The 12,254-nt window shown below is 48.8% G+C and overlaps 1 protein-coding gene across 1 annotated transcript in view; it reads left to right on the top strand.

Moving 5' to 3' along the window:
* Positions 1-12,254, top strand: part of LOC114869247 (protocadherin-16-like) — a 55,788-nt gene that overhangs the window by 38,790 nt on the left and 4,744 nt on the right. Inside the window, exons 5-25 of the mRNA XM_029173302.3 lie at positions 705-893; positions 1,563-1,794; positions 1,873-2,109; positions 2,484-3,539; positions 3,640-3,827; positions 3,906-4,002; positions 4,086-4,243; positions 5,803-6,243; positions 6,334-6,629; positions 6,721-6,836; positions 7,890-8,129; positions 8,622-8,747; positions 8,830-9,039; positions 9,241-9,497; positions 9,586-9,792; positions 9,882-10,278; positions 10,362-10,475; positions 10,578-10,789; positions 10,883-11,034; positions 11,355-11,485; positions 11,627-11,913. Coding sequence (XP_029029135.1) covers positions 705-893; positions 1,563-1,794; positions 1,873-2,109; positions 2,484-3,539; positions 3,640-3,827; positions 3,906-4,002; positions 4,086-4,243; positions 5,803-6,243; positions 6,334-6,629; positions 6,721-6,836; positions 7,890-8,129; positions 8,622-8,747; positions 8,830-9,039; positions 9,241-9,497; positions 9,586-9,792; positions 9,882-10,278; positions 10,362-10,475; positions 10,578-10,789; positions 10,883-11,034; positions 11,355-11,485; positions 11,627-11,913 — 5,343 coding nt within the window. The remainder of the gene's footprint in view (positions 1-704; positions 894-1,562; positions 1,795-1,872; positions 2,110-2,483; positions 3,540-3,639; positions 3,828-3,905; positions 4,003-4,085; positions 4,244-5,802; positions 6,244-6,333; positions 6,630-6,720; positions 6,837-7,889; positions 8,130-8,621; positions 8,748-8,829; positions 9,040-9,240; positions 9,498-9,585; positions 9,793-9,881; positions 10,279-10,361; positions 10,476-10,577; positions 10,790-10,882; positions 11,035-11,354; positions 11,486-11,626; positions 11,914-12,254) is intronic.

The raw sequence follows: 12,254 nt of genomic DNA, 5'->3' as shown, positions 1-12,254 counted from the left end.
AGTGTAAAACCTGGAGAGGAAAGACCCTCGAGCACAGAGGACATTTCCCTTTTCTGTTTTACTTTGTCTCGTATTATGGAATTTTGGTGTTTTTATAGATCTTGTCAGAACTTATGGAGCGTACAGTGAATATGACTGGGCGTGTTTGTGCAGTAAGGATGGATGTTGAGGGAGATTAAACAAAGTGGGTCAAAGCTGAGGTCATGACCTTTGACTGATGCACGTCTTTGTGTAAACGGTTTGATTTCCTTATTAGGAGAAAACGGAGTAAAGCTGCCTGAGGTACGTGGATGAGCATCTCCCCCAGTCACGTACTACATCCACCTCTGTAGCCATGTCAGTTTGTGCCACGTGACCTTCCAACGTTCATCTGTCGACCTCTGAACCAAACCGGATCTGAGCGTTTTTGTGCATATCATCTCCTGCACGTGATCTGAAAAAGAGAATTGCTTTCGCAGATGCTCGTTTTACAGGGCTGTGGAAGTCATAGCGAGTGGTGCGACGGTGTGGGATATTTGGACAAGTGCAGATATATGGGCCGGTGAGGTGACTATTATTGTGATAACAGAAAGGCTCTTAGCTGGAGCATAATTAATATGACGCGTTATCTTTTCACTGGGTTCTGGAGCAGCTGGGTTTGTTGAGGTGGTGATTCTGGAGCAGTGGCACCGCTCGTGTTTCACCTCATGTCTCTGATTCCTCAGGTCTCGGCTACAGATGAAGACCGCGGCTCCTTTGGTGCCGTCAGCTACACCTTGGGTTCAGTATCCGCAGGAGCGGCGCAGACCCATTTTACAATAGGCAAGGAGACGGGCCAGCTGTGCACCAGCACGGCTTTGGACCGGGACGTGGGACTGGACAAGTTTGACCTGACTGTCACCGCGACAGATGGCGTAAGTCTTGTGGGGAGCTTCGTACTCATTGTTCAGTCTTACTGTTGATTATTTCATCCTCAGAACAGCTTTAAATCCAGAGATGAGGCAGTGTGAAGTAGGTAAACTTTTAAATTGGGTTTGTAATTTACCACTCAAGGCCCATTGTGCATCTGCTCCCCCAGTCCCATCACAACAGCTTAACTCAGCTGGTGTCTGTTCCCTCGGTCTCAACTGTCCCTGGTTTTAATGGGCTCATAAAACTAAGCCCGCAGATACAGTGTAATGGCTCCAAACTCTTCCCGTTGCTGACAAATGCATAGAGCGGTTGATTGGCTCCACATTTTAAGGATCTTCAGCGGAGAACTTGTTTTTTTTCCTTTACATCTGCTTCGTCTTTACAGTGAGACATAAATCTAATGTCACGGTTTCTTAAAATGAAAAAAAAAGTCCTGGACTTTTCACCAGGAGATAGTAAACAAATTGTAGGCTGACTTAGGGAACAAGCTGTGCTGAAAGAGGGAGGATAATGTAATTGAACTAAGAACCCATTTCTATGCTTCATGTTATCCTCATACTGTAGATGATCCGCTGCGTGGCATTAGTGACCCTGCATCTCTGCTGACATTAGAGCCTAATGCAAAAACCATAATTCCAATCAAACTCCATTTTTTCCGGCCTCTCTTCCAGGGAGGTCTGAGCTCGGTAGCTCGTGTGAGCGTCTCAGTGGTGGACATTAATGACAACCGGCCTGCGTTCTATCCAGTCCTCTACACGGTCAGCCTCAGCACCCATAGTGCCCCGGGAACGTCGGTTGTCAAGGTAACCGCAAGCGACCCCGATGCCGGGGAGAACGGCAGGGTGACCTACCGCACAGTGCCTGGAGGGGGCTCTGGCTTCTTCACCCTCAACAAGGACACAGGTACAGTATATTCAAACGTGTTTTTTATTACTCACTCAATATTTAGAGCATGTTGAAGCACAACCATCTCTCTCGCAGGTGTGATTTCTCTCTCGCGCTCGCTCCACGGCAAAGCCAACACTGTAATCTCCATGGTGATATCGGCCGAGGACGGCGGCGGTCTGACGGCGCTAGTCAATGCCAGGGTGAACGTGAGCGTGGTGGGGGGCTCGGTGGCGTCCCCCGTGTTCGAGCAGGCGCAGTACTTCTTCACGGGGGCCGAGGACGTCCTCAGGGGCACGGCGATAGGAGTCGTCCGCGCTGCAGCCAAAACAGGTGGGAACCCAAGATGGCGGCCGAGGCAATCTTCAAGCTCTGCGTAGCTGTGCGTCTGTGCTGCCTGCAGTCGTGCTTTTATCTCGTTTATCTGACAAGGTCCAGAACAAAAATGCGCTAATGTGCTGGAGACTACATGATGCCTTACCACTCAGCAGTTGTACAAATACGTGAGAGCAATGAGAGCCTGCACTCCCTTAAGCATTGCATCAATCACACCGTGTGAGCTCTACGCAGGCTCGTGGTCTCCGTGCCAGATTCGTGGTCCAGTATTAATGATGAAGGAGCTGTAATTGTGTGTGGGAGTCAGAATTAAGTGTTCTCAGTGGAGTTGTGTAACTGTGTAAGATAAGCTCTCTCCGTCCTCCATCCAGGTGCTTCGAAGGACATCTTCTACTCCATCTCTTCAGGAGACCCTGATGGTTTTTTCACAGTTGACAGTGCGTCCGGAACCATCCGCACAGCCCTCCCTCTGGACCACGAGACCTGCTCCAGTCTGGACCTAGAGATCCAGGCGCGTTCCGGGACCCCTCCTGCTTACGGCACCAGCCGAGTACACATAACCATATCAGACGTCAATGACAACGCCCCCACCTTCCTCCCTTCGTCATCAGAGTCGCTCCTTTTGCCGGAGGTCACCAAAATGGGGACCGTCATCTACCGCATCCAGGCCACGGACAAGGACTCTGGTCACAACGGGCATCTAAGCTTCGACTTGGTCTCTGCTGGAGCTGCAGGCAGCAGTGGTCAGAGGACGTTCGGCGTCGATCGGGGAACTGGGGAGGTGCGTCTGATCGGGAGCCTGTCGTACGAAAGCGTCCCGCGCTACGACCTCCAGGTGGTCGCCAAAGATGGCGGCGCACCTCAACTCAGCTCAACCTTCACCCTTATAGTCCACATCCAGGCACAAGATGCACAAGGCCCCAACTTTGACACGCTGACGTACCGAGTGGAGCTGCGGGAAAACACACCCCTCAACACGCGCTTCCTGCAGGTTCGGGCGCTCAACAGGGAGGCTTCGAGGAACGGGGGAAGTTCCTCGTCATCCTCCTCCCCCATTTCCTACCGCCTCAGGCCCGATGGTGACGCTGCTGGTTTCGGAATCATGCCAGATAGCGGATGGCTTTTCGTTCGTAGCTCCCTGGACCGTGAGGTCAAAGACATGTACCTGCTGACAGTCCTGGCCACCTCGGGTCCAGGAGGCGCTGGGAGGACGGGCAGCGCCACGGTCAGAGTGACGGTGACCGACGAGAATGACAATTCCCCCAGACTGAGCCAGGAGAGGGTTTTCCTGGCCGTCAGGGAGAACCTGCTAGCAGGCACGGGCTTTGGGAGGGTGTCCGCGACAGACAGGGACGCTGGATTGAACGCTCGACTCACCTACAGGCTGTTGCACACTGACAGACACTTTCAGATCAATTCACAAACAGGTGAAGACAAACAGAAGCAGCAGGATAATAATAATATAGATATTCTATAAGCTTCACCAACAACACCTACTGAGGCATTTGTGTTACTCTCTTCCCGTAGGGGAGATCAGCACTCGCCTCGCTCTGGACCGAGAGCAGCAGTCCAGCTTCCAGCTCGTTGTGGTGGTGCAGGACGGGGGCACGCCTCCCCGCAGCGCCACCGGCACCGCCCACGTCACCGTCCTGGATGAAAATGACAACGCTCCCACCTTCACGCACGCCAGGCCGGACAGGGAACTGCTGCTTCAGGTGAGAGAGGCGGCCTCATTAAGAAGAGGAGAAGAACTTCATAGTGAAGAAATGCTAAACAATCCTTCTTGCTTGTAGGCCATGGAAGGTTTGCCTCCTGGAACAGTGTTAGGAACAGTGACAGCTAAAGACCCAGATGAGGGAGAGAATGGGACTGTGTATTACTCTTTATCAGGTAAGTGTTATAATTGCTTTTTTTTGCTAACTCTAACGCTTTTAGCTGATGATGATGTTCTCATCTCTGTCTGCCTGATGAAGGCTCAAGGACCGAGCGTTTCTCCCTGAACCCGACCAGTGGCGAGCTGAGAACGGCCTCCCCTCTGCGGTGGGCAGAGCGAGCGGAGTACACCCTGACTGTGACAGCTGCTGACCATGGCTCACCAGGCCTCAGCGCCACCTGCCAGCTGCGCATACAGGTACACACAACGACCCACAACTCACAAAGGTCTACACAAACATCTCCATGTTCGTTGCCTCCCTAAAAAAACGAATCGTACAATCACATCGTCACGTCCGCCATTCACCTTGGTGCCTTCGCATTCCTTGCCGAGAGTAATTTCCTCTAAATATTCACAAAATGAATAGTGCAAGTGTCGAAGGAATTAAAAAAGGATGTAAATATGAGAAGGAGGGAAACTGAAGCCGTGCCTATGCAAACAAAAGCATCTCTCCAATCTAGTGTGCGTTTCCTGCTCCAAAGGTTAGTAGGGTAACCAGAACCCAAAGCGAGAAACCCAGAGCAGCAGGAGGGAGCCGGTCTGGACTGAGTTATTGTTCTGAACTCTCTGTAGGAGAGTCAGCCGTGCATGTCAACATACAATATCGGGGCTCCAGCAGCAGGAAAGAAAGTGGTCTGGCACGCGGTTGCGTCGCGCTCAGCGTTTTTATGCAAAGTGATTTCAAACCGTACAGTAAAAGGTCGCTAATTGCAGCCGGAGCGCTTGCCTTCGATTTCGCCTCGCTCCCTGGACACCGTGTGACACCGAGATTAGGCAGAAGGGAAACAGGCACCTTCCAATCAAACGCTCCCAGATGAGGTTTGATGGAAGCCAGCTGCATTGACTCCCACGGAAAGAAAGGCAATACGCCACAACACGGTAGCAGGCGGCGGTACCCGCAGACACGCTAGCTGCAGCACCGTGCGACTCTCTCGTGAGGTAACATTTCCACATAATGATTTCCAGGTAAAATTTCAAATAGTTGTGGGTAAAATAAGACCTTGACATACTGCTGTACTGAGCGTCACAAGGACTACTGTACAGCACATATGATAGCTAGCGCTGGGTCTAACTGCATGAGGAGTGGGGTTTAAGATAACTGAAAGTCTCGTGCAGGACTTTCTCCTCTTTTAGTTCCGTCGATAAGACACTTTAATAATTAAAGCAAAATCTTTTTATGGTGATGAGAGTGTGTTTACTGTAAATTGTCTTCTGTTTGCTGTGTTCGGATTCTTTGATCCATCCCAGGATGATATTAAACCCTCAGGCTGTCGCTGGAAGTGGCCAAAGCCTTCTAGCACATGTTTGTTTCTCATCGTCGGCGGCGGCTGCACTCAGTGGTCTGCATTGTTTGAACTGGAGTATTTACAGTTTCCTCCCCATCACACCCTTCATTATGTTGTCACAGATCACAAACCCCGTCTCTCATCTTGAACCCAGAATGCCGCAGTGTCAAGATATTTACTGACGGGATTGTCCATAATGCCTGCGAGAATTATTATTGTTATAACAACAAAACAGAAACAGGCCTAAGTCCAAGGGATGGGTTAGGGTGAGCAGTATAGCTGCATTGTCTGTAGAATACCAGAGGAAATCGGATCCAGTAACCAACACAGTGCAGCTTGAGTTAACATTTTTCTTTCCTATAAAATGGTTCTTCTTTTCTTTTTTTCTGCTTTACTGACCTTCTATAAACATATAAACATCACATGACCTGAAGCTCATCAGTTCAATAAGGTTCCAAATGTTTTCTTTAGGTTCTCAGCACCGCAAAGTCCAACCCCAAACCCAACATGCTCTCCATGACCCTGAACACAGTGGAAGGGGCTGCTCCCGGCTCTATCATCGGCTCGGTTCGCCCACACGACAAGCCCGAGTCCGCCATACTGGAAGGCCAGGTGACCTACCTGGTCGTGGGCGGGACAGACCACGATGGGACTTTCATGGTGGACCGTCTAAAGGGCGACGTGTATCTGGTGCGCGAGCTGGACTACGAGAAGGGGTCGAGGCACACTTTGCACATTGAAGTGTCAGACTTCTCCCAAGCGTTTCCCAGTAGCCATCTGGTGCAGTTGGACATCAATGTGCAGGACAGCAACGACCATGCGCCCAAGTTCATGGAAGACCCTGTTACCATTGTGATCCCAGAGAACATAGAGCCTGGCGCATCCATATACACCTTCCAGGCTGTAGATCAGGTAGGAAGTAATAATATTTTAATGTTCACTTATGAATAGAAAATTAAGGATAAACATTCAACATTCAAAAAACAAACAATTTTTTCTTAGGATGGCAGTGGACCCAACAGTGAGCTGCGATACTCCATTGAGCACTACTGGCCGGACCGGCCAGAGCTGGTGACGCTTGACTCCTCCAGCGGAATCCTCACTCTGGGCCAGAAGTTAGATTGTGAGTCCACACCTTCCATCTACCTTGTGGTGCGCGCCACAGATCAGGCCGTGGACCCTGACGAGAGGCGCTGGGGTTCGGTGAGCGCTCGAGTGTTTGTGACAGATGAGAATGACAACGCTCCGGTCTTCAGCTCCCCGGCTGCAGTCAGCGTCATGGAGGACCAGCCTGTAGGGTGAGCGCCATGAATCCCCATGTGCCATCACACACACAAAACATGTAGTCCAGCTTCTTAGGAAATAACGTTCTTATGTTTTTACTAACAGGTTCGTCATTTTGTATGTGATGGCTCGAGATGAAGATGAGGGCGAAAATGGAAGAGTTTCGTATAGAATACAGGCGGGAAACAGTGTTGGTCACTTCAGTCTGAACCCTAACACCGGTAAGCCTGTTTTACATCCAGTCACAACACAGCTGGACTAATATGTCCATGGGAACTAGATGGATAGCACCCCCCGCCCATAAAAGAACAGTAGATGAACAAAACTTTCCAGAAGTTCTTAATTATCCACTGAGATACTATGACTACAGGTTATTCCCTGCTAAGACTTTAACCCTCATGATGCTCCAGACTGGGAGGCATTTCAGCTAAATCACTCTTTGGTGTGATTTGTTCATGGGAACTGATCTTTGTTTGGGCTGGAGATGTGGACATCCTTTGATATCTCATATTTGTGTGATGTCTTCATGGCTGGAGCTGGGCGGTGTAGGTGGGTGCTCTCCGCTCCGGCTGAGATGGGACCAGGAGGCGTAAGACAGACACTTAATGCAACTTCCAGATGGGAGAACTTTCACTCTATTATTGTCAAGTACCTGGTGAATTAGCAGGGGCTTATTTCACTTCTGCTTTGTTTCTCTGACTGCGAGGTGTAGCTGTAAGAGCAGATTAGCATCGCAGGCGTCATGTGATCTATGCACGCGTCTCATTGGCCTTTAATTCTCGCTAAAGTGGTGGAGTGCACAGTAGAAGCACAGGCTTTTTGTATTTGCTGTCACTTTGGCTGACCCTCCTTGTAGCAGCAGTGACGACGAGTCGGTGGCACACTCTGAAAGAGCAGAAGTGTAAGTGGAACCAGAGTCTGAGCCTTGGAGGTCTGATTCACAGCCTCTATCTGCAGAAACTGCATTTGCATTAAGATATAAGCCCCAACTAATGTCTAACAGATTCGTAGGACGGTGTAGAAATATGCAAAAAATACAGGCACAGTTTTTATGGGTACATTTGATAAGGTTGAAGGCTGGATTCTGCATACGTTTGAATTCCCAGTTGATGGTATGAGGTGCCAGAAGTGAATAGCTGGCATTTGGAAGCTAATGTGTGGAAAGTTTTTACAGCCCCTCCATGCATACAAATACTACAACACTGCTGTTCCTAGGTGCATGCAATTACAGGTCCACAAACACTTCACCTATTCAAGTTTGTTGTTTTTTGCAGGCTCTCTCTCAATCCTAAAGGCTCTGGATCGAGAAGAGCAGGAATTCTTCAATCTGACCATTGTGGCAGAGGACCATGGGATACCTCAGCTTTCCACCTCTCAGGTGCTGTGCGTGCAGGTGATTGACGTGAACGATGAGGCGCCAATGTTCCATCGAGCAGAGTTTGAAGCACAGGTGATGGAAAACCAGGGACCAGGAACAACTGTGCTGACGGTGACCGCCATCGACAGAGACCAAGGTAGAATTTAGTGCATCAACATTCGACCCCATGGGAAGGTGTGAATAAACACACATTTCCTTTGAAAAACATAGCTTTACATTTGTAAATTGGTTTCACCCATGGAAATGTCTAATTGCACTGTTTTTCTGCTTCAGATATTTTTCGATGAACCAAAAACGGTCAAGATAGAAACGTACAAAAAACAAACCTGCAATGCAGGAAAGATTGCAAAAGATTTAGTTGATATACAGTACTTTATAGTTCACTGTGCCACCAGGAAGAAGGCCAGAGAAATAAACAATAGTGGGAGGGAAATGGTTCTGAGAAAGCACATGTCTTCAAAACAAACCCCAGCTGATTACTGTGTTTACAGACATTGTCCAGAAGCTTTTGTTTTTAGTACATTCATCAGAATTGAAAAAAAGCTCTGTGCAGTTCATTAATATTACATCTTTATTTCAGTGAATACTGTATATATAAAGTCTATTTTTTCACTTCTGTTTTTTGCAGGTTCTAATGGCCAAGTGATGTACGGAGGTGTGACAGAGGAAGGCTTCATCATCAACCCTGTGACGGGAGTCATCACCACTACCAAGGAGCTGGACACAGAGCAGCAGAGTCACTACCGGCTCACTGGTACATGAATACTAATATCAAATACTCTGTAGTACGTTAGTTTAAGATGTGAACAGGGTTAACAGTTTCCGTCTGTCACCAGTTTATGCCAGGGATGGAGGGCTGCCTCCTAACTTTGCCAAGGCTGTGGTAAGTGTGGAGGTGCTGGACGTGAACGACAATGCTCCCGTCTTTGCGAAGCCGTGGTACGGACTGGAGGTGCCGGAGAACCAGGCGCCCGTGGAGCTTTTCTTTCTCAAGGCCACAGACCCCGACTCAGGTCCTGGTGGAGAGCTGGAGTACAGGATCACTGGTAAGTAAGGACTGGAATGGCTTTAAGTTGATTTAGACTGCTGTTTGGGCTGATACATTGCTTTAGAACAGGCTCCATTCCATCCATATAAAAGATCAGATCTGCATATTAAACCTACCCCAGTGCCAGTGTTCTTCTGTCTCATGCAGTGCATTTAATATACCTATACAGTATGTAATGTGCCTCTGTCAATCCATCTAGAAGGAGACCCTGATGGAGACTTCCAGCTCCACGGCACCACAGGGGGCCTGTCTACATCACGCAGTCTAGACAGGGAGACGAGGGCACATTACACGCTGGAGGTGGTGGCCACGGACCGAGGCAGCCCAGCCCTCAGCGCCACTGTCACCGTGGAAATTAAAGTTGTGGACGTGAATGACAACACCCCTGTTTTCAGCAAAAGTAGCTACTCTGTGGACGTGTCGGAGGACGCCAGAGAGGGCCAAAAGGTTCTGCAGGTAAGTGGAGGAAACATGATCCCTGAATTGGGGTAAAATGTCTTCATGTAGCACTAATTGGTCATTAACCATGAAAATGTGTGTCCAGGTTTCAGCCACAGATTCTGATGAAGACCAGAATGGAATGATTTTGTACTTTCTCAGCCATGAGGCGCACGGAACGTTCGCTGTGGATGAGAACACTGGTGTTATCACCACATCAGCGCCACTGGACAGGGAAAAGCTGGCCTCCTACACCTTCCAGGTGTTCGCTGTTGACCTTTCGCCTGCTGCACCCAGAAACACCTCTGCTCAGGTAAGGAAGCTGTTTCACAAGTGTTTGCCACTAAAAAGGTCCTGTGCTTTATCCTCGTGCTCATCGGTGTTTCCCATGTGTCCTTCAAGGTGACAGTCGCCATCCTGGACATCAATGACAACGCTCCCATTTTCATCCAAGACCCTCTGGTCATCGAAGTGTCCACCGCGCGTCCCCAACGGGTTCTAGCCACCATGAAAGCAGAGGACAAAGACTTTGGAGCTAATGGTTCTGTTTTTTACCGTTTCGCTATGCCGGTAAAGGGCTTCAGCATCAACTCCCTGACAGGGGAGATCCAAGCCACTGAGCCACTGGAGGGTCTGACCCAAACCCAGAGGACATTGATTGTGGAGGCCATGGATCAGGGCAGCCCAGCACAGTCCGCACAGGGGGTGGTGGTGATTTACGTGAAGGAGGTGGAGTACAATGGTATTCGCTTCTCAAGGAGTGCCAGAGATGTCAGCCTACAGGAGAATGCCATCAAAGGTTAAACATCAGTTCAGTCTATTTATTCTTTTATTGGTCTCTCTGCTTGACTGTTACGCTTAATATTTTTGCTGCCCGTGCAGGAACAGCTGTGGCTCAGGCTCAGGCTCAGCATCCAGATGGCACACGTAAGGGTATCAGCTACAGCCTCTTCAGTGGAAACAAAAGACAGGCCTTTACGATCGACTCTTCAACAGGTGAAGTGCTGTGTATAGGTCATTCATTGATTCACTAAAGCAAACAACAGTAAACAAAGTCTTATTTTCCTTTCACGTCCTTCTTTATGTTTGTGTCCTCAGGCGAAATCCAAGTCCAGAGCTCCAATGGACTGGACTTCGAAGACACCCCGAGACTTCGCCTGGTTGTGAAGGCCGAGACTGTGACCTCCACATCTTTCATGGCCTTTAACTTGATCCTGCAGGATGTAAACGACAACCTTCCTCGCTTCCAACTGCAAAATTATGTGGCCTACATGAGAGAAGCCCAGGGATATGAAATGCCAATCATACAGGTAGTCTAAAATATAAAGAGCTTACCAGCAGTTAATGGACCAGCCCCTCAATAGAGATGAAAACAAATGTTCTGTTAATCCGCTGTGTCCTAGGTGGTTGCTGAGGATGTTGATCAGGGCCAGAATGGTCAGGTGACGTACTCCATCCAGTCATCGGGCATGAGTGGTCTGTTCAAGATTGACCCGGTGACAGGAAGCATCACCACGGCCGCCATCATGGACCGTGAGATCTTTACCCAGACCAAGTGAGAACAGATCTGCTGTTGTATAAACCTCAACATTCTGTGTCCACGCATGCGGTTCACAGAATGACGTGAACGCATAGTCAAAACAATGATGGAAAAATTATGATTCATACTCACTCAGCTGCAGTAGTTAGTGTTTACATAGCTGAAGTCGACACAGTCTGCAGAACTTGCAGTATAGGCACCACTGCAAACCAGTATCTGGACACCACATGTATCAATACTGCTATTTTTAACTGTGTAAATCAGCTCCTGTTTACTGGAACATTTTCATGACTAAATAAATAACACATACTAAGGGACCTTTTTTCCACACACAGGCTTGTAGTTACAGCAACAGATAGAGGAAGTCCACGGCTGGCTGGTTCAGCCACACTAACGGTGATAATTATTGATCAGAATGACAACAGTCCCACCATTCCCCTGCCTCAGGAGCTTCGCATTCCAGAGAGTAAGAATTTGAGCTAATACTTATGCTAATGCTAATTTTCTCTATGTTTTGTATTCTGAGCAGACCAAACTTGTAACTGTTACTGCTCTGCTTAAAGGAGTGAGTGTATGAATGCAAGTCTGCCTCTTTTGCGTCCATCAGATACACTGATCGGCACCGAGATCACTCTGGTGACGGGCAACGACGTCGACTCCAGTCCTGCCCTCGCCTACTCCCTGCATCTAGACCCAATGGCCTCCGGCAAGTTTGGCATTCACCGGTTCAGCGGAGGCGTGTCGCTCACCGCCACGCTGGACTTTGAGGAGAAGACGTGGTACACGCTTACCGTCAGAGCCACAGACAGCCAGCATCAGGCCGAGGCCAACGTTACCATATTGGTGGAGGATATTAATGACAACGCACCAGTGTTCACTCAGGATCTCTACCAGGTGGGATGGTTTTAATTAAACTGATGCTGGTTTATTACTTCATCAGTACAGTCTTTACACCAGAACTTACATTTCATGGATAGACATTTTTCTATCTAGCGGACTGCTTTATATAGAAAGAGGAAACTTGACTTGAACATCCCCGGCCCCCACACGCTAGTGGTGATAAAACATAACTGCCTAATATTGACTGGGGATGTTTTGCTGACATGAGCTTGTGTGATATTTACTGCTCTGTCTCAGGAAATGACTTTGACATTAGCACAAGTTCAGGAAAAGTAGCAACTCCGATATAAAATTCATTCCCCCAGTGAACATGACCACCTTGACGTGAGCTGGAA

This window comes from Betta splendens, chromosome 14 (assembly GCF_900634795.4).
Source record: "Betta splendens chromosome 14, fBetSpl5.4, whole genome shotgun sequence".
Taxonomy (NCBI): Eukaryota; Metazoa; Chordata; class Actinopteri; order Anabantiformes; family Osphronemidae; genus Betta; species Betta splendens.
The sequence above is the reverse complement of the archived record's forward strand: the minus strand, read 5'-3'. Positions and strand labels throughout refer to the sequence as shown.